This window comes from Tachysurus fulvidraco, chromosome 6 (assembly GCF_022655615.1).
Source record: "Tachysurus fulvidraco isolate hzauxx_2018 chromosome 6, HZAU_PFXX_2.0, whole genome shotgun sequence".
Classification (NCBI taxonomy): domain Eukaryota; kingdom Metazoa; phylum Chordata; class Actinopteri; order Siluriformes; family Bagridae; genus Tachysurus; species Tachysurus fulvidraco.
The window spans coordinates 1796799-1816797 of NC_062523.1; the positions used below are offsets into that span (position 1 = coordinate 1796799).

The 19999-nt window shown below is 39.3% G+C and overlaps 1 protein-coding gene and 1 long non-coding RNA gene across 4 annotated transcripts in view; both read left to right on the forward strand.

Moving 5' to 3' along the window:
- tfpia (tissue factor pathway inhibitor a) overlaps nt 1-19999 on the forward strand; it is a 140720-nt gene that overhangs the window by 11484 nt on the left and 109237 nt on the right. For both annotated transcript variants that reach the window (XM_047814734.1, XM_047814733.1), the window contains exons 2-3: nt 2620-2820; nt 13790-13960. In XM_047814734.1, coding sequence (XP_047670690.1) covers nt 2620-2820; nt 13790-13960 — 372 coding nt within the window. The remainder of the gene's footprint in view (nt 1-2619; nt 2821-13789; nt 13961-19999) is intronic.
- On the forward strand, nt 16456-18813 carry LOC113650664. 2 transcript variants are annotated; one of them, XR_007140766.1, is made up of 3 exons: nt 16456-16895; nt 17818-17910; nt 18023-18813. It is a non-coding gene; the product is annotated as an uncharacterized LOC113650664 (long non-coding RNA). The 2 variants fall into 2 exon arrangements; XR_007140765.1 differs by lacking the exon at nt 16456-16895 and having other exon boundaries at nt 17046-17910.

The window sequence follows — 19999 nt, forward strand, 5'->3', positions numbered from 1 at the left end:
AACAATTGATTATATTCTTGCCCAGTATCAGCAGTTAAATACTGTCAGAACCCATGGCACCATTTGTCCTGTCACTCAACTTACGTCATGATACATGCTTTAGGTCATGTGACAAGCTTTACATCAGGTGACAGACTTTACATCATGTGACACTCTTTATGTCATGTGACAAGCTTTACTGTATGTGACACTCTTTATGTCATGTGACAAGCTTTACGGTCCGTGACACTCTTTATGTCATGTGACACTCTTTATGTCATGTGACAAGCTTTATGTTATGTGACACTCTTTATGTCATGTGACAAGCTTTACTGCATGTAACACTCTTTATGTCATGTGACAAGCTTTACTGCATGTAACACTCTTTATGTCATGTGACAAGCTTTATGTTATGTGACACTCTTTATGTCATGTGACAGGCTTTACTGCATGTAACACTCTTTATGTCATGTGACAAGCTTTCTGTCATGTGACAAGCTTTACTGCATGTGACACTCTTTATGTCATGTGACAAGCTTTACTGTATGTGACACGCTTTACGTCATGTGACACTCTTTATGTCATGTGACACTCTTTATGTCATGTGACGAGCTTTACTGCATGTGACACTCTTTGTCATGTGACAAGCTTTACTGCATGTGACACTCTTTATGTCATGTGACAAGCTTTATGTCATGTGACAAGCTTTACTGTATGTGACATGCTTTACGTCATCAGACAAGCTTTATGTCATGTGAAACACTTTATGTCATGTGACAAGATTTACGTCAGGTGACAGACTTTATGTCATGTGATACACTTTATGTCATGTGACAAGCTTTACGACATGTGACACACTTTATGTCATGTGACAAGCTTTACGACATGTGACAAGATTTATGGCATGTGGCACGCTTTATTTCATGTGACACGCTTTATATCATGTTACATGTTTTATGGCATGTGACACATTTTGTCATCTGACGTGCTTTATGTCATGTTATAAGCTTTATGTCATGTGACAAGTTTTACGTCATGTGACAAGCTATACGTCATGTCTCCATCAAATATCCCCAGGTATCAATAAAGAATTTTAGAACTTAGCAAAATATTAACTCTAAAACTTTCTCTCTGCCAGAGTATATTAAACATTTTGATCAGTTGTGTTGGTGTAAAATCTATAGAGATGACCCGGGTCAGTGGCACCGAGCATCGCAATGTAGAGAAGGTTACATGAGGGTTTTGCTAGCCTCGGCACGTCTCGGTGCACGTTAAGGTCAGAGTGAATTAGTCATCGCTGTGTGGGATTCTGGGTGATTTGATGCTACAGACAGCAAGCCTTTGTGAGACGTCTTTATAAACACTATTGATTTGATTTGGTTTATTATTCTCACCTTCTGTTTTGTAGCTGTGATTAATGGCTGTAGTGTTGTACAATTTATTAGCCTTGTGGTGTTGTCTTGTTATTTATGGGTGGAGGGGAGGGGAGTGACAAACTGTGCTGTAACTTTGCTATAGAAAACAACCCAAATAGCATAGAAATGTAGCTCCAGGGCTGTCAGGTGTCACACATTAACGTGTCCCTCATGTCGGTCTTTCCTCACGCTCTCCCGCCACACGTCGTATTTCTCACGCAGTAAAACTTTTTGACTATTTATCATATATTTAATAAGCCGCAGCGCCCAAAACGTATCAGTCCGCACCGCTGTCTCTATGGAAACGGGCAGGAACCAAGCGCGTCTTAGTCGAGCCTGACACTTATCAGCCAATCACAATAAGACGCTACACAACAGCCAATCAGAAAATAGCACCATTGTATCTGGGTAAGTTTTAATGCAACAACCAATAAAAAAAAAAACATATTCATTATTGAGGGTATTTTCGATGGTGGGTTTGAACAAAAGCTCACAGCTCGTCTCTGGACGGGACATTGTCCTCAATCATGTCCCTAAACATGTCTATTTTTTTTTTTTTGTATTTAATTATTTTTTTAGGGAGGATGGGGGGGGGTGTCCCGGGGTGTCCCGGGGTGGTGGTGGAAATGTCACTCCTGCCTGTCTTCAGAACTTGAGGGCCCTGTAGCTCTCAGCTACTAATTTACTCAGGCTTATTTGTACAACCTGAGAACTTGTGTGTGCAGTTGAAGTGGGTGATGTGATAGAAACAAATAACAGACTTCTTATAAAATAAAAGCTCTTTATAAACATTTATCTATATTATTAGTCATAACTATAACTATATGATTTTATGATTTAGTTATTTAACTAAAAAACAAAACCGGTTTGTTTTTTTCTACACAAATGTTCAAAGTAAAAGGTGATATCAAACCCAAGATGCTCCGAGATGCAAAACACACGTCTCACCCTGACGGACACGAGTCCTGACTCTTTATATATTAGACCTTCAGCCAGGAAATCAGCCATTTGTTCGTCCTGTAAGACCGTTGACTGTAAACCTCCTGTGTAATGAGTGTTAAAACCTGCTCTTTAGTCACATCTATTACTTGAGCAAAATAAGTTCCCTTCCAGGCTGCAGGAATCTTACCATTTTAAGCATCTTTTTTCTTTTGATGTCAAAGTTACTTTAAAATGATGTCATTCTGCTTTACGTTTACGTTGTTTACGTTGTTCGTGTCTGCAGATGGAGAGCAGCCTCAGCGTAAGATCTTCCATCAATGGTGTGCCCTGAAGAAGGACGAAGGGCCGTGCAAGGCCTTAAAGGACAGATTCTACTTCGACATGGAGATGTTCCGCTGCGAGCCGTTCGAGTACGGAGGCTGTCAGGGCAACGAGAACAATTTCGAGACCATTGAAGAATGTGAAGAAATGTGTCTAGTGAAAAGTAAGTGGTTCTCACACTTTCTTTCTTTTGACGGTCGGTGCTCAGCAAGGGCAAAGAGAGGTCTGCACTTTTTCAGGTCAGTGTGAAGGTTGACAGGAAATGGGCTTCAGAATATGATCTCCAAATTGCCACAAGTGTAGGATGAAGAAACCCACGGTTCTAAACTCTTAACACTTTCTCCAGAAGACTTCTAATACATCAAGTAGGAAAAAACGAAGGTGACGCTCGGAACGGGTTCCTCCATTCCTTATGACAGCAAATCAAAGTGTCTGCTCATGGCATCAAAAGTAAACCAAACAGAACTTCTTTCCTTTTATTAGAGTTAGACCGGATATTTACGTGGATGTCAAAGGGAAATTAAAGGTCTACAAACCGCCGATTAAAACCTTTTCAGTGTTTGATGAGATAAAGCAGACAACAAAAAGCGAACAAGAAATACAGTAGTAAAGGAAAACAGAAAAGCTCGAGTGTGGAACTGAGGGGGGGGGTGGCTTAAGGGTTAGCATGTTCGCCTCACACCTCCAGGGTCGGGGGTTCGATTCCCGCCTCCGCATCGTGTGTGTGGAGTTTGCATGTTCTCCCCGTGCCTCGGGGGTTTCCTCCGGGTACTCCGGTTTCCTCCCGCGGTCCAAAGACATGCATGGTAGGTTGATTGGCATCTCTGGAAAATTGTCCGTAGTGTGTGAGTGTGTGAGTGAATGAGAGTGTGTGTGTGCCCTGTGATGGGTTGGCACTCCGTCCAGGGTGTATCCTGCCTCGATGCCCGATGACGCCTGAGATAGGCACAGGCTCCCCGTGACCCGAGAAGTTCGGATAAGCGGTAGAAGATGAGTGAATGAATGAATGAATGAATGAATGAATGAATGTTTTCTAAGGACTTATGTATTATGAAGTAAATTACAGAGTAAATAAAAATGTTCTTCTTTTTTTCCTGTAATTTATAGACAGCCCTGTTTAAAGAGAGGTCTGTACAAATTTACTCAGTAATTTCCGTTTTCACTTCATTAATTTGCCTAAAATATAAATTCCAGATTCGGTATATTCCCTACAATCCCAGCTCCGAGGTCACGTGCTTCTGAGAGAAATATCCGGTTTACGTAATCCACTTTGTCAGCTGTGGTGAGAGGTTTGACCTTCCAGTCTGATTATCAGCCAGCCTGAAACGCTGACTGAGATAACAGTATCTTAAGGTCAATAAAATAACACGCCATCCTAGGAGTCAGCGTGTAAACACGGTGACGCTGCGTTCAGGAGTTTATGAATCGGTTCCCCAGAGGGCCGCTCCCTTTTCCACGTAATTAGATCTTAAAGATTAATGAGTCAAGCGAGTATCTTTAATAAGATCGCACAAGCGAGAGCTCGTTATAATCCAAGCTATCGTTCAGTAGAGGATATTGCACTCTAAATGATATTAAAGTTATTCATTTATACAATATTCATAGTTTAGCTGCTAGAAACACATCTGGATCAATCTGTAGATAAACGATGGTCCTATGTGGAAGCATATTCCTGCTACGTGATGAATGTTTTCAGGATTAAAGAATAAAGCACTTACTGATAAAAAATCATAGCATCTCATCTAGCAGGCTATTAGCTTTCTGCTCTTTGGGCTACATTCACGTGAACTGCATAAATCTAACTTTAAATATATATATAAGTTTTTATAGGCATTTATTTCATAAAAAAGGATGGGCATGGATGAGTAGGCAGATGGGCATGGCTTTGAGTAAGCAGATGGGCATGGCTTTGAGTAGGTAGATGGGCATGGCTTTGAGTAGGTACATGGGCATGGCTTTGAGTAGGCAGATGGGCATGGCTTTGAGTAGGTACATGGGCATGGCTTTGAGTAGGTAGATGGGCATGGCTTTGAGTAGATACATGGGCATGGCTTTGAGTAGGTAGATGGGCATGGCTTTGAGTAGGTACATGGGCATGGCTTTGAGTAGGTACATGGGCATGGCTTTGAGTAGGTACATGTGCATGGCTTTGAGTAGGCAGATGGGCATGGCTTTGAGTAGGCAGATGGGCATGGCTTTGAGTAGGCAGATGGGCATGGCTTTGAGTAGGTACATGGGCATGGCTTTGAGTAGGTAGATGGGCATGGCTTTGAGTAGGCAGATGGGCATGGCTTTGAGTAGGCAGATGGGCATGGCTTTGAGTAGGCAGATGGGCATGGCTTTGAGTAGGCAGATGGGCATGGCTTTGAGTAGGCAGATGGGCATGGCTTTGAGCTGACCTCATCTTATTTTCTCTGGCTAACTAACATGTATAGTGAATATTCTGAGCGTTTTGTTAACAAGCTAACTAACAGGTTAGCTAACTAAACACATATTTTTTATAAAGTGTTTTTTTTTTTCATATTTGAAGACGTCCATATATGAACAGATACGGCCTCCATGACAACTTCATGGTGTGAGATTTATTTAAAAGAATATTGTGACTTGGTATGTGTATAAAATTACAAGAGCTACTTGATCGTTTTTAAAATGTCTTTCCCAGCAGATTTTGTCTGTTATGTTTGTTCTCTTTATGGAAAAAGCTCTAGTACATTTGAGTAAAAGCACAGTGTAGTAAAGTGGAGTCCAGACGATGAGCCGAAGAAAGATTTATGATTTCTTTTGCCATTCAGATAAAAAAGACAGACTAAAAAACATGCTTTTCTGGACTTCCTGGCAGAGCATTTGTCTCTAATGGTATAAACTACTTCAGCACAACCCATTTATTCAGAGCTGTAAATCATTTCAATGCTGAATCACAGCTTGATGGATATTCTGCATGCTAAGAGTTGGTACTTGTCGTGACTCGGGTTCCTACGCAGAGGGACGTGTCCTCATCACTTCCTGACATGAACTGGTTTGACCTTGTCACTTTTTAAATAGTGTCTTAGCGGTGTCTTAGCGGTTAGCAGGTTCGCCTCACACCTCCAGGGTTGGGGGTTCGATTCCTGCCTCCACCTAGTGTGTGTGGAGTTTGCATGTTCTCCCCGTGCCTCGGGGGTTTCCTCCGGGTACTCCGGTTTCCTCCCCCGGTCCAAAGACATGCATGGTAGGTTGATTGGCATCTCTGGAAAATTGTCCGTAGTGTGTGAGTGAATGAGAGTGTGTGTGTGTGCCCTGTGATGGGTTGGCACTCCGTCCAGGGTGTATCCTGCCTCGATGCCCGATGACGCCTGAGATAGGCACAGGCTCCCCGTGACCCGAGAAGTTCGGATCAGCGGTAGAAGATGAATGAATGAATGAATGAATGAATGTTCTAGAAACATCTGTATTCGTACATCTATGTTAGACACTCAGGCTTGCATCTATGTTAAAACGTCATCGTCACGGTCGGGATGAAAAATGCAGCGAGGCAGATGTTTAAAAATTCCGTTCCCATTGAGTCCTGCAGTAAATTTGGTTTATTTATGGTCTGTTGATGGACACAAGTTTCCAGGCTGTATGTTGTCAGGTTCAGAACAAATCATTTTCAGTTTAATTTAAAAATTCCAGCTTGTCCACAGTGAAGCATTTTAACTTTTAATCCTTAAATTTTATTTCATATATAATGTAATATGACAAAGATTTCTTATTTCGGAAATAACAGGGCTGAGCATCAGCATTTGCCTGCGCTAATAAAAGATAATATCCTAAATACAATGTTTCTTTGGAAAGGACAATCTAACTATTGTTAATTATTAAATTATTATGTATTAATTTATTATGTATTATTATTATTATTAAAAAAACTTTTAGTTAATAATTTATTATTATTATTGTTATTTTTATTATTATTGTTATTATTATTATTGTTATTAATAATAATAACAATAATAATAACAATAACAATAATAATAATAATAAACACTTTTTCATTACTAATTTATTATTGAAATTATTATTTATTATTTTATTTATTTATTTAGAAAAACTTTTTAATTACTAATTTATTATTAAATAATTATTTATTTATTTATTTATTTATTCTTCTTCTTATTATTATTTTTATTTTTATTATTTAAAATAAATAATTTACATTATTTAAATAATAATACTTTACTACTAATAATAATAAACACTTTTTCATTACTAATTTGTTATTTGAATTATTATTTATTATTTAATTTTGTATTGTTTTTTTAGATAACTATTTTCTAAGTACTAATTGATTATGAATAAGGAATCTTCTACATCCCATCCCAACACTTTTGATCATTATTGTTTTCTTGCCTCACACAGATTTATTTACTTTGGATTTATTTACAGAAATCTGTCACGACTGAAGCGTGAATATGAATCTCTTTACTCAGTAAACTACAGCAGCGGTTTGTAAGTCGGATCATCATCATTACTGTGTTTGCTGAAGACTTTATAAAGCAGCTGTGGATACAGCAGATAAACTGAAGTGATTCGCTTTTTTTTTGACCATCTTTTCTTTTCTTCTCCCCGAAGCATTGTTTAAAACATGCAAAGAAACGACTAGTTTGTATCACTGTTCCTGCTGGGATGGTACTGTAGTGTTAGAGTCTTTTCATTCTGGACGTTTACAGCTTTTTGTTTTTAACGTTAAAGAAGCAGCGAGATATTTTCCCAGACCTCTGCTGCTTGTTAGGCGAACGAGGGAAAACATCGACGTGTCTTTATCTTTCCTCAAGTTAGACCTTAACTTCTGCTGAAACTACGCATTTACTCATGGCTTGTGTTGTCGTATATAAACAGGAGCAGAACTGTGTTTCAGGCCTAATTTTTTTATTTGTTTGTTTATTTATTTTTCATTCATCCATTCATGTTCTACCGCTTATCCGAACTTTTCAAGAATCATCTGTTTCTGCATTGCTAAACATTACAAAGGCCACATTTAAAAGCCATACATACACATTATATCTTATTATATATATATAATATACTGTATATATAATATATACTGTATTTAAATGGCTAAAAAGTGCAATAATTCTAAATGTTTATTAGAATGTGCTTGTTATGTCGATCGCTCACACTTTCAGTACCTTCTCTAGTTCACTCTGATTGTCGTCTATTTCTAAAGCGAGCCTGCTTTAAAAAAATATTGGACTCTCTTGCTTGCTTACAGAAAATAAAAGGACAAAGTGTGACATAAGCTCATTTTCCAGCTCTGTGGTTCAGTGAATCATGATGCATGGCCTTGCTGGAAAACCCGAAACGTCACCGTGCTAATCACCGTGAAACAGAGAGCGTCGAGTCATCTGTCGTAATCCTGTCTCAGATTAAACCTTCAGCTGACTCATTGAGAGAAATGGAAAGTTACACACAGACAGGATTCCTGGATCACAACGCATCATTTCCTAAATTGAAAACGCGGCTGGGGAAAGAACGAACCTAAGTCTGAGCCGATTCGTTTCTTTTAGGGATCATTTGGTAAGAGAGGAAAAAATCCGGCTCAGGGCTTCAACGTGGACACTGTGTTTGTGCTGTAGAGCAGTTTATCTGATCCAAGCTGGAATTTTTTAATGAAAAGTTACTCAAGGATTCTTTTGATGTTTAATGTGTATAAAGCTCAGATGGGATCCTGATGGGATTAGAAGCTTTTAAATCTTGTTTTTTTTTTAATGAAGATGTGTGTGTGTGTGTGTGTGTGTGTGTGTGTGTGTGTGTGTGTGTGTGTGTGTGTGTGTGTGTATATGAGCGTGTGAATGTGTGTATGTGTGTGTGTATGAGCGTGTGAATGTGTGTATGTGTGTGTGTATGAGCGTGTGAATGTGTGTGTATGTGTGTGTGTGTATGAGCGTGTGTGTGTGTGTATATGTGTGTGTATATGTGTGTGTATGTGTGTGTGTGTGTGTGTGTGTATATGTGTGTATGTGTGTATGTATGTGTGTGTGTGTGTGTGTGTGTGTGTGTGTGTGTGTGTGTGTGTGTGTGTGTGTGTATGTGTGTGTGTGTGTGTGTGTATACGTATGTGTGTGTATGTGTGTGTGTGTGTGTGTGTGTATACGTATGTGTGTGTGTGTGTGTATGTGTGCGTATGTGTGTGTGTGCGTATGTGTGTGTGTGTGCGTATGTGTGTGTGTGTGTCTGTGTGTATATGTGTGTGTATATGTGTGTGTGTGTGTGTGTATGTGTGTGCGTGTGTGTATGTGTGTGTGTGTGTGTGTGTGTGTATGTGTGTGTGTATGTGTGTGTGTGACAGTCTTATGATTCAGAATCTAGTATAAAATGGATAACAAGGACAGATGATTAATACTTACAATAAGCTCTGCATGACTGGAGGAAGTTTTATTGGTTGCACAAAGTGAGCAGTTACAAGTTAAAATTCTCTCATTATTTTCAGGCACAAAAGAATAATTACTGGTAAAAAACCTAAACTAACTAAACAAACAAACAAACAAACAAACAAACAAACAAACAAACAAACAAATAAATAAATAAATAAATAAATAAATAAAGCAAGCATGCTGGTTTGCAATAAAAGAAAATGTTTTTTTGTTGTTGTTGTTTTTGGTCTTTTGTAAAAGAATCAAAAGAGTCGATTCTCATAAGTTTGCTGAGCCAGATGATATGACTCACTGCCATCAGCATCCACAGAACTCTAATGCCACAGTGGCTTTGACAGCAGTGTGTTAAATGACCCGTTTGCAATGTTATTTAATTAGACGTAGACGATCGAGTGTGGAATATGAAGGTTGATGAGTGATCCGTTCCCAAACCCCTTCCTCATTGTTCAGAGTGGACTTTAGAATAATAATTCCCTCTGGTCACTGGGAGAGATGTTCTCATTCTTTTAGATGAACGCTTTATACTTTTAATGCCTCAGAACACAGTTTAGGAGGAGGAATGTCTTCATCTAGTGGCCCAGGTTTGAAATACACCCAAAAGAGCCCGTGTGTGAGCCGTGGGGAGTGACACACTTCATCTGCTTTTCACTTAGGTTTGTGAAACATGCAATGAGACTATAAGCTCTGTTAACAGGGTGGTGCAGAAACATAACCTTGTTTTCCTGCACAATTCCTATGATGCTCTGTGCATTACTTATAGATGTGGCTAGTTATCGCTTCGCCGAATCTGTCCGAGGCGTTTAAGCGACACAAATGACTGAACGATATCATTTAATATATCATCTGCTCGAGCTGGTAACATCTGGAACATATGGATTACTCAGTGAGACATACAAACCTATGGTGGGGGGGGGGAGCCTAGTGGTTAAGGTGTCGGGCTACCAATCGGAAGGTTATGAGTTTGATTCCCAGGTCCACCAAGCTGCCACCGCTGGACCCCTAAGCAAGGCCCTTAACCCTCAATTGTTAAGTCGTATAAAGATGAGATAAAAATGTAAGTCGCTCTGGATATAAGGGCGTCTGCTAAATGCTGTAAATGTGAACCTACAAGCAAAAAATACCCAATAAAAGAAGTAGCTACATGCTACATGTTTACAACTTCACAGGTTAGGTTAAAAAAATAACAATTAGCATTTAATTCAATTCAGTTCAATTTTATTTGCATAAAAAGTGCTTTTAAAAATGGACATCGTCCCAAAGCAGCTTTACAGAACATAAGAAAGTTCCAGATTAATATTAGACTTCTATTTAAATGTGTTTGTATTTATCTCTAATGAACAAGTCTGAGGTGACTGAGGTGACTGTGGGGAGGAAGAAAGAGAGGAGGTGACTTGAGAGGAACCAGAACTCAAAAGTGAACCTCATCCTCATCACTGGATGCCTCGGGACAGGTTGAAAAAGAGAAGCGAGTGGAGAAGAATTAGCGTAGCTGCAGTTTATAATATTAACCGACACTAGATGATAATATGCATTTGATCAGATCTCCTGGAACACAAGGTTACAGTCCCTCATGTCGGTCTTTCCTCACGCTCTCCTGCCACACATCGTATTTCTCACACAGAAAAACTTTTCGACTATTTATCATATATTTAATAAGCCACAGCGCCCAAAACGTATCAGTCCGCACCGCCGTCTCTATGGAAACGGGCAGGAACCAAGCAGAACTCAGTTCTTAGTCGAGCCTGACACTTATCAGCCAATCAAAACAAGAGGCTACACAACAGCCAATCAGAAAATAGCACTATTGTATCTGGGTAAGATTTAACACAACAACCAATGAAAAATAACATATTCATTATTGAGGGTATTTTCGATGGTCGGTTTGAACAAAACCTCAACAGGAAACAGCTCGTCTCTGGACGGGACATTGTCCTCAATCATGTCCCTAAACATGTCTGGGCTTGTGCTGAACTGTTTTATATGGGAGCAACATTACACATGATAAAGGGGTCCAAAAAGGGGTCTCTCTCTCTCTCTCTCTCTCTCTCTCTCTCACACACACACACACACACACACACACACACACACACACACACACACACACACACACACACACACACAAATTAATAAATAGAACAGGGTGTGTGTGTGTGTGTGTGTTTGGAGGAGATGTCTCGCTTCCCTGTCTTCAAAACTTGAGAGTCCTGTGTACTGTATTGTGTGCTCGCTTGGCTAAAGAGATACGTCTTTAATCTACTTTAATCTGAGAGAGTGTGTCTGAGTCTGGAACTCTGTCACCACCTGTCAGAAAATCCACGTGTACTGTATACTCCCAAACGTTGGATTTCTATTTGTAATTTAATTTATAAAATTGTACATAAGTACCGATAATAATTACACTCTACAGTCCGTTTCATCAAGAATATCATCCAACGGATTTATTTGCTGACGTGTGCCAGCTTTCCATCTAGCAGGAATGCTAACGAATTCATTTATAGTAGCAGAAAAGCACTCTGAGTCTATATTTGATCAGATCATGAAGAGATTCTAAGCTCGGAGTACGTTAAAAGAGAAAACGTTAGCTAGCTAGGAGAATAAATGAACAAATAGCAGTACGTGCATTACGTTTTCCAAATAGCTCAATATTATTTTGCTCAAGATTGGGTTTATAAATAGGGGGTCACGGTGGCTTAGTGGTTATCACGTTAGCCTCACACCTCCAGGGTCGGGGTTCGATTCCCACATCCGCCTTGTGTGTGTGGAGTTTGCATGTTCTCCCCGTGCCTCTGGGGTTTCCTCCGGGTACTCCGGTTTCCTCCCCCGGTCCAAAGACATGCATGGTAGGTTGATTGGCATCTCTGGAAAATTGTCTGTAGTGTGTGTGTGTGAGTGAATGAGAGTGTGTGTGTGTGCCCTGTGATGGGTTGGCACTCCGTCCAGGGTGTATCCTGCCTCGATGCCCGATGACAACTGAGATAGTTCAGATAAGCGGTAGAGAATGAGTGAGAGTGAGAGAGGTTAATAAATAGCTAGATCTGTAATTTTGTGCTAGCATTTCCCATAGCCAATTTTGCTTCAGAGACAAATGTCAGAGTGGTGTATAATACTGTGAAAAAGGGCCCTGGGAAAGATCCCCATATGCAACATGTTTGATGAATATATCTGGTTTTATTCTGGTTAGCATGAGTAGCGAATCACAGGCTGCTGCTTAATAATATCGTGTCTTAGGTCAGGTTGCAAACTATAAATCCAAATGTCATTGGTGATTTGGTTCGGGCGGTCTCAGCTGAGTCTCATTTCAGTGCACAGCATGTAGCTGAGAGAACAAAGTCTCCAAAGGACACAGCACTTTAGTATATTATACTGTATATATATATATACTGTATATACGCTCTGAGAAGATTGGAGGCTGCCTGACATCCTGATAGATATCCACTCCAGCAAAATATTTTAATTAGCAGCTCCTGCAAATAAATTTTGCATAACAAAAAGAATGATTGTCGAGATGTTATGAAGTGGCTACGTCCTTATAGCTGGAATTGAACTACATAAATCAAGCCGACACGAACGTTACGCCCTGCGGTGAGAGATTTCTCAGCCGAGTGTTCTGAGCAAACGAACCGCCAGGAATTGGAAATATTTTTTATGGAAATTAAGGGTGATATTTTTTAGTGTAATTCTTCACACATGTGGCAGAATCATTTTGATTTCTAGGTTTCCCTGAGATTTAACTCGCCAAGCTCTGAAAAGGCAGCTATAACATGTATGGCTGTATAAAAGGCATGGAATATGGTAGAGATATGAAAACATAGAAAACGTTTCTCTAGTCTGATGCGAGCATGATTCAACTTTTTGCGATTGGATAAAAGGTTTGAGAGCAACCACGGTGTAAACTATAACTACTTGGCAAACTTTTTTCTCACATTTTAATATAATGCAATATGTTGTGCAGATTAATTCTATATAATTTCAGTTAAGGGGGGCACGGTGGCTTAGTGGTTAGCACGTTCGCCTCACACCTCCAGGGTCGGGGGTTCGATTCCCGCCTCCGCCTTGTGTGTGTGGAGTTTGCACGTTCTCCCCGTGCCTCGGGGGTTTCCTCCGGGTACTCCGGTTTCTTCCCCCAGTCCAAAGACATGCATGGTAGGTTGATTGGCATCTCTGGAAAATTGTCTGTAGTGTGTGAGTGTGTGAGTGAATGAGAGTGTGTGTGTGCCTTGTGATGGGTTGGCACTCCATCCAGGGTGTATCCTGCCTCGATGCCTGATGACGCCTGAGATAGGCACAGGCTCCCCGTGACCGAGAAGTTTGGATAAGCGGAAGAAGATGAATGACTTTCAGCTAAGAAGATTTCAATTCCAGTTTGTAACCCTCTAAAATATGGAACAGGTCAAAGGGGAGTGAAAACTTATGGAAGACCCTGCCATTTTTTGGCCAAACCATTTCTTAAAGTAGGACAAACGGTGATCAAAATTAAATTAGGGAAGTGGTAGCTCACTGGTTAAGGTGTTGGATTACTTTGCTTAGAAGGTCATGAGTTTAAACCCCAGGTCCACCAATCTGCCACCAATGGGCCAAGTGGTTAAGCTGCTGTGTTGTTGATTGGGTTTAAGCTTGTCACTGTTGTCCTTGGAAAAAGTTGGGATATGTTGAGAAATAAGTTTATTGTGCTGTAATGTATATGTAAACATTTTAAGTCTGTGTTAAATCACCAATCAGCAATTTATTTGTCTTCTGTAGCCAGTAAGAGTCCGTGTCATCTAGGGGACGAGCCGGGCCCTTGCCGAGCCGTCGTACCTCGCTACTTCTTTGACAGCAAGGTGAACGAGTGCAGATGCTTCTTCTACGGCGGCTGCTTCGGAAATGCGAACAACTTCAAGACCCTTAAGGAATGCAAGGACCGATGCCAGCGTATGTATATATTTATTCTCTGGTCTGATTTCTCCTCAGGTTATAGATGTAGATTCATACCAGAGCGATGGAAGGGTTACATTTATTTTCATCAGCAATGATTTCTTGAATCTGATTGGTCATTGGGTGTTGCCGTGGGGATGCGTGGGTGTTGGACTACCTTCCAGGAGGTTGTGAGTTTGAATCCCAGGTCCAACAAGCTGACACTGCTGGGTCTCTCAGCAAGGCCCTTAACCCTCAATCACGGGATTATATTCATGTGCTTATTATATTATGTTATAACTTCCATACTAACGGCTTATATATAAGGCCTGCTACAGTATAAGGCTGATAATAAATGGAATTGTAAAATCTGTTATAATGTTATTAGTTTGATTAGTTTATTAGTATTTTAACTACAAACCAGAGACAAAAGTAAAGCTGGAGATGGATCGACTGTTGGTACCTGCTCTAACATGAGCGATAACAGGAACTTGTGAATGTTTCACATCATTAAATAATAAATGTTAAATAACAAAACGGGTTAAAAAGCACTCTGTCCTGCGTTATAATGTATTACAGCCGCTGGGAAATCGCTGTGGTGTAAAAGGACATCTTGGATTGCGTGTTCGTGTGTCTCACATCACTCTCTGTGTGTCTCACATCACTCTCTGTGTCTCTCTCTCACTCTCTGTGTCTCTCTCTCGCTCTCTGTGTCTCTCTCTCACTCTCTGTGTCTCTCTCTCGGTCTCTGTGTCTCTCTCTCATCGTATATAAAATTTCTCATGAGCAATTTTTGAAGGGGGGGGGGCACAGATAATACACGTCCTCACAGTGAGAAACAAAGTTTTTTAGTTACAGTGCACTATGTAACAAGCTATTGTAAACAAGCTAACGTTAACAAGCTATTGTAAACAAGCTAACGCTAACAAGCTATTGTAAACAAGCTAACGTTAACAAGCTATTGTAAACAAGCTAACGCTAACAAGCTATTGTAAACAAGCTAACGTTAACAAGCTATTGTAAACAAGCTAACGCTAACAAGCTATTGTAAACAAGCTAACGTTAACTAGAGAAGTCAGAGTTTAATCGCTAATATAACAGATTCATGGAAAATTACATCATTAATCAGCATTTTTGCCGCAACTAATTTATGACTGAATCTGAATGAGAGAACATTAAAGAGAATCTCTTTATTTAAACTGAATAAAATCCCCGACTTAATGGAGTTGAACATTAACTGAGCCGCAGCCACACACCTGACTCGTGTGTGTAGAGTAGGTGAGATGTACTGGGGAAGGAGGCAGTGGGTCAAACCACTGTGAGGAAGGGGAGGGGGAACTGTGGGTCAAACCACTGTGAGGAAGGGGAGGGGGAACTGTGGGTCAAACCACTGTGAGGAAGGGGAGGGGGAACTGTGGGTCAAACCACTGTGAGGAAGGGGAGGGGGAACTGTGGGTCAAACCACTGTGCGGAAGGGAAGGGGGAACTCAACTGTTTCTAAATGCAGTTTTTGCAATTGATTTTTTTTCTACTTACACAATTATTTAGGTATACATACATATATTTTTCACAATAGAGAGTGAGATATTTGTTAAATAATTTTTTTTTGGGGGGGGGACAATCCTCGAATGTCCCCTCCGTCCCCCCAGGATTTACGCCCATGCTATAAATATAAGGTCATTCTGAGTTAAAGGGGAAAGTCTTGGCTGTGGTTCGGTCTTAATATCCTGATAAAACCTCCAGTCATTCGTCTCTCCTCTCTTCTCCTCCACTCTCTTCTCCTCCCCTCTCCTCTCCTCCCCTCTCCTCTCCTCTTCTCTCCTCTCCTCTTCTCTCCTCCCCTCTCCTCCACTCTCGTCCCCTCTCCTCCCCTCCCCTAAACATCTCTCATTATCACTAGCAGAAATCTCTCTACAGTGTAAACTAGAGTCTACAGTCATGCACTGTTTTACTCATGGTACTGTATGAAACATTTATCGTATGAATTTATTGCAGTGACTGATAAAGCTGTTAAAAAGCAGAGAAAATATCTTATTGCATTTTGTGGCTTCAAACCAGTTAGTGCTATTGACAGATTTAATAAAATGTATATACCTAAAATATAAAATAATATTTAATACATGAATTACTCTGGTTCCCCCTAGCGGCTAGATTGTATAATACACAATACCCTCACGCCACCTCCTTTATGTCAAATACATCAGGCTATATTTCTGATTGCTTTATGAACATAATGACATTCGCGTTAAAACCAAACACATTTCCGTGGGTCGATGGTGATTTCACGACAAAACAGAAAAATATTTGTAACAATAACAGTAACAATAACTTGATTATTCATATCTTTTCAGGTGAAAGAGGAATTTAGAAGAATAACTACAACTTCTCTGGAGCAGAGCTTCATGTATAAACTTGACCTCTACACACCAAAACTTATTGCCCTCATGAAGCTTAAGGGAGGCATTGCAGGGACAAAGCTGAGGCCGCACTTGGACAAACTGAGTCAGGTATGTTTTTTAAATTGTTCACTTTATTCAGGATGATAGGTGTACTGTCTCTCACACACTCTGCACACATGCAGCATCAATCCTCACTCTCATTAGTCCACTTATTCAATTTTATTAATATAGTACTTTGTACTGTTTACACTTTGTATTAAGATGTTACATACTATACGGTGTACACCCTGAGCTCTTTATATGCAAGGAGTGTTTATGGGAGTTTCATAGTGTCGTACTGAATAAACATTGTTTATTTCACATGGCTTTTAAGAAAACTACAATGACAAATTTATATTCAACCCCCCAAAGTGGCTAGAAGGAGTAGCTGTCTTACCCGCCACCACTGAGATCTACCGGCATTTGTTGACGGGTGTTGACGTCAAGCCCCGCGGACAGTTGTTCTGACTGACACATCCTTCGAGTAGTGACTGTCCCCTTCTGAAGATCACTGGGTATTCAAATTATAAACAGTGAAGTGACATACGGCTAAGTACGGTGACCCATACTCAGAATTTGTTCTCTGCATTTAACCCATCCAAAGTCCACACACAGCAATAAACACACACACTGTGAACACACACCCGGAGCAGTGGGCAGCCATTTATGCTGCGGCGCCCGGGGAGCAGTTCGGTGCCTTGCTCACGGGCACCTCAGTTGTGGCCGGCCCAAGACTCGAACCCACAACCTTCGGGTTACAAGTCAGACTCTCTAACCATTAGGCCACAACTGCCCTCATAAAAGTAATTAGTTGGTCTTAGCTGGTAGACTAACACATTGCTTTTTCATCAACTTTCAAAAATATGGCCTGAATACATAGAACAAGGTGACTCCAAAAACCCTGGGATGAACCTAAAAGTGATAAAGTAAAACAGAAAGGCTAATGTTAGAGCAGAAAATATTCATCTTCAGATGTTTCATTATGTGATTGACATTGCAGTATAATTATTGCAGTATGAAAAATGACTTAAGTCTGCATGCTGAACAACACTGCTTAGGTCTTAGATATACAGTACTGTGCAAAAGTCTTAGGCGTGCTAGTATCACACCCCCCCCCCCCCCCCCCAGAGGTTTCAAGCCAGTTAAGTTTTTGCTTTACTGTATTGTACCAGTAAGAATTTTCGGTTTACATTTTTAAACATTAATTTTGTCATTATTTGTAATAATCCAGTTAGATTTTTGTATGCACAAGGAGTCTGACAACAGCCGGCGCTACACACCTGATCTCATCATCATCAAATCTGTCTATTAAACTGAGACAAACTAAATTCAGAAGAACTTAACTGGCTTAAAACCTCTTTTGGGGGGTAAAAATACTAGCATGCCTAAGACTTCTGGACAGTTCAGTATGTGTTGACAACATTATTCTCTTCACAGAACCAAAGCATTGAGGTGAGACGTGAAGCTATTATCCGGAGCCTCATACTGTACCTTGGCGAAAAAGAAGAGGAACTTTTTGAAGAATGCCTGGTAAAGCTTTTTTGTAATATAACATTTTTAAATTGTTAACATAAAGTTAAGCCTGAAATAAGAGGCAGATAAATTCTTAATCTAATGCCAAATTCTTGTTAATTATATGCAGGAGGACAGTCGCAGTGACACCATGTAACACATCCTTAAGATTCTGGTGGTCTATGGAGCTGGTGTAGAGGATTCAGTGGATGTATCTATTATTCTTGAAGGCCGGGAGATCCTAACAGGATGTCACAATGTGGCTAAAGCTTGTGCACTACTTATGGGGTTGATTTATGCCCTCAATCTTGCATACCCCAAAGCCCTGCGCTATACTTTTTAGGTGTTTCAAAAACTTTTTCTAGAACTGGATGGGATTAAGTTGTCCTCTAAAGTTCAAACTCTAAAGTCCAAGCTGCTGACTTAAAGTTTGTTTGTGATGGCAAGTTCTGCACATTATTGGATGCCATTACAACACCCCAACTCAGTGTTCCATCATGCATGTTCTGGTGAACCCTTTTCATAAATAATTATTTTGGTTGTTCTGTTGTTTTGAAATTATTTCCTACACTTTGGTACATAATTTGTTCTTTTGTCATTTGTACTAAATTGACCTTTAGTAGCGTTTTCAGTTTTATGCCTTATAACCACCTGGTCTTACTGTCTTTTTTTTTTCCCGCAAACTTTTAACACCAAGATAGACCAGACTTTAGAAGCATCAAGGTGTTTATACTGTGTGTTTTGAATTTACTTTATTCAAGGCAAATAGTGGTGGGAATTTGTTTTGTTAAAGTTATAATTTTTTGCCAGTTTTCATTTACTTTTAACTAGAGCATTTAACATATTTGATAAACATCTTTAACATCTGTTTTATGCTATATATTTTGATACCATTGGGGAAAAATAAAAAATTAAATTGTATTTAACCACTGCGATTTGTGTTGAAAGCATAGACAAAGTGATTACATTTATTTGGTAATATCATTATTATTAATGTTTACTTAATTAATACTACAAAAGAAAATAAAAAAACAGTAAATGCAATCTACCCTAAAAAAGTAAATAAGATTTATTAAATATTTCTAGTAAAGCAATGCTACACACTTAAAAAATCTAATAGAATTTACCTAAATAATTCAAACAAATCGAACTTCTAAAATAAAAATAATTAAGTAACATTTACTTATTTTTTTAACAAACATTTCATGGATTACTAAGTAGATTTTAATTGATTTTGCTAGATAATTAATACTTGAAATTAGGCAGTAAATTTTACTTAAAAAAAGTTCGTGCAAATTGTTACGAGGATTTTTTTTTAGTAAATTTTACAAGTTCGTTTTTTCAGTGCAAGTGTTCTGTTGATTATTATCGATTGATTGAGTATTAATGGCTTGTGATCAGTAATCAGTTTGAAAGTGCCATTGCCTAATAGATACTTTTGAAACTTTTACACACCCATAAACTGAAAATCCTTCTCTATTTGGGTGTACCTCGTTTCTGAATCCATCAGCCGTCTAGAACCGGATCGGACCATTTTCACAGTCTACCTATCCACTATGTGTCCCAGGAAACTTAACTTTGATAGAATAGAAATAGAATAGAGTAGGATTTCTATTTTCTGAATAGAAACTTCCCTTGTACTCTGCTTCATAAAATATTCGGACATACTAAGAGGAGATGCCAACTCCATGTGGTATTTGAGGACACCAAACTCCTCATCAATACAACATTTGTCAGACTGTATATTTATAATCACACCCTCCATTGTCAACCAAATCAGGACGAGGTTCCCCCTTGAGTCTGGATGCTCTCAAGGTTTCTTTCTTTACCATTCAAGTGAGTTTTTCCTTGCCATTGCCCCCTGAGTCATCTCAGACTTACTCATTGGGGATAAATACAAAAACATTTAAATATATCTAATGTTAATCTTGAATTTTTGTATTATATTAATCTTTATATTATTATTTTATATTAACATTTTGTTTATTTGTTTATGTCCTGTAAAGCTGCTTTGAGACAATGTCAATTGTTAAAATAAATTTTAAATTTAAAGTTAGACCTGTTCAGTTTGTGTGTGCTGATATCACCAAATTTGATGGTGAGAATA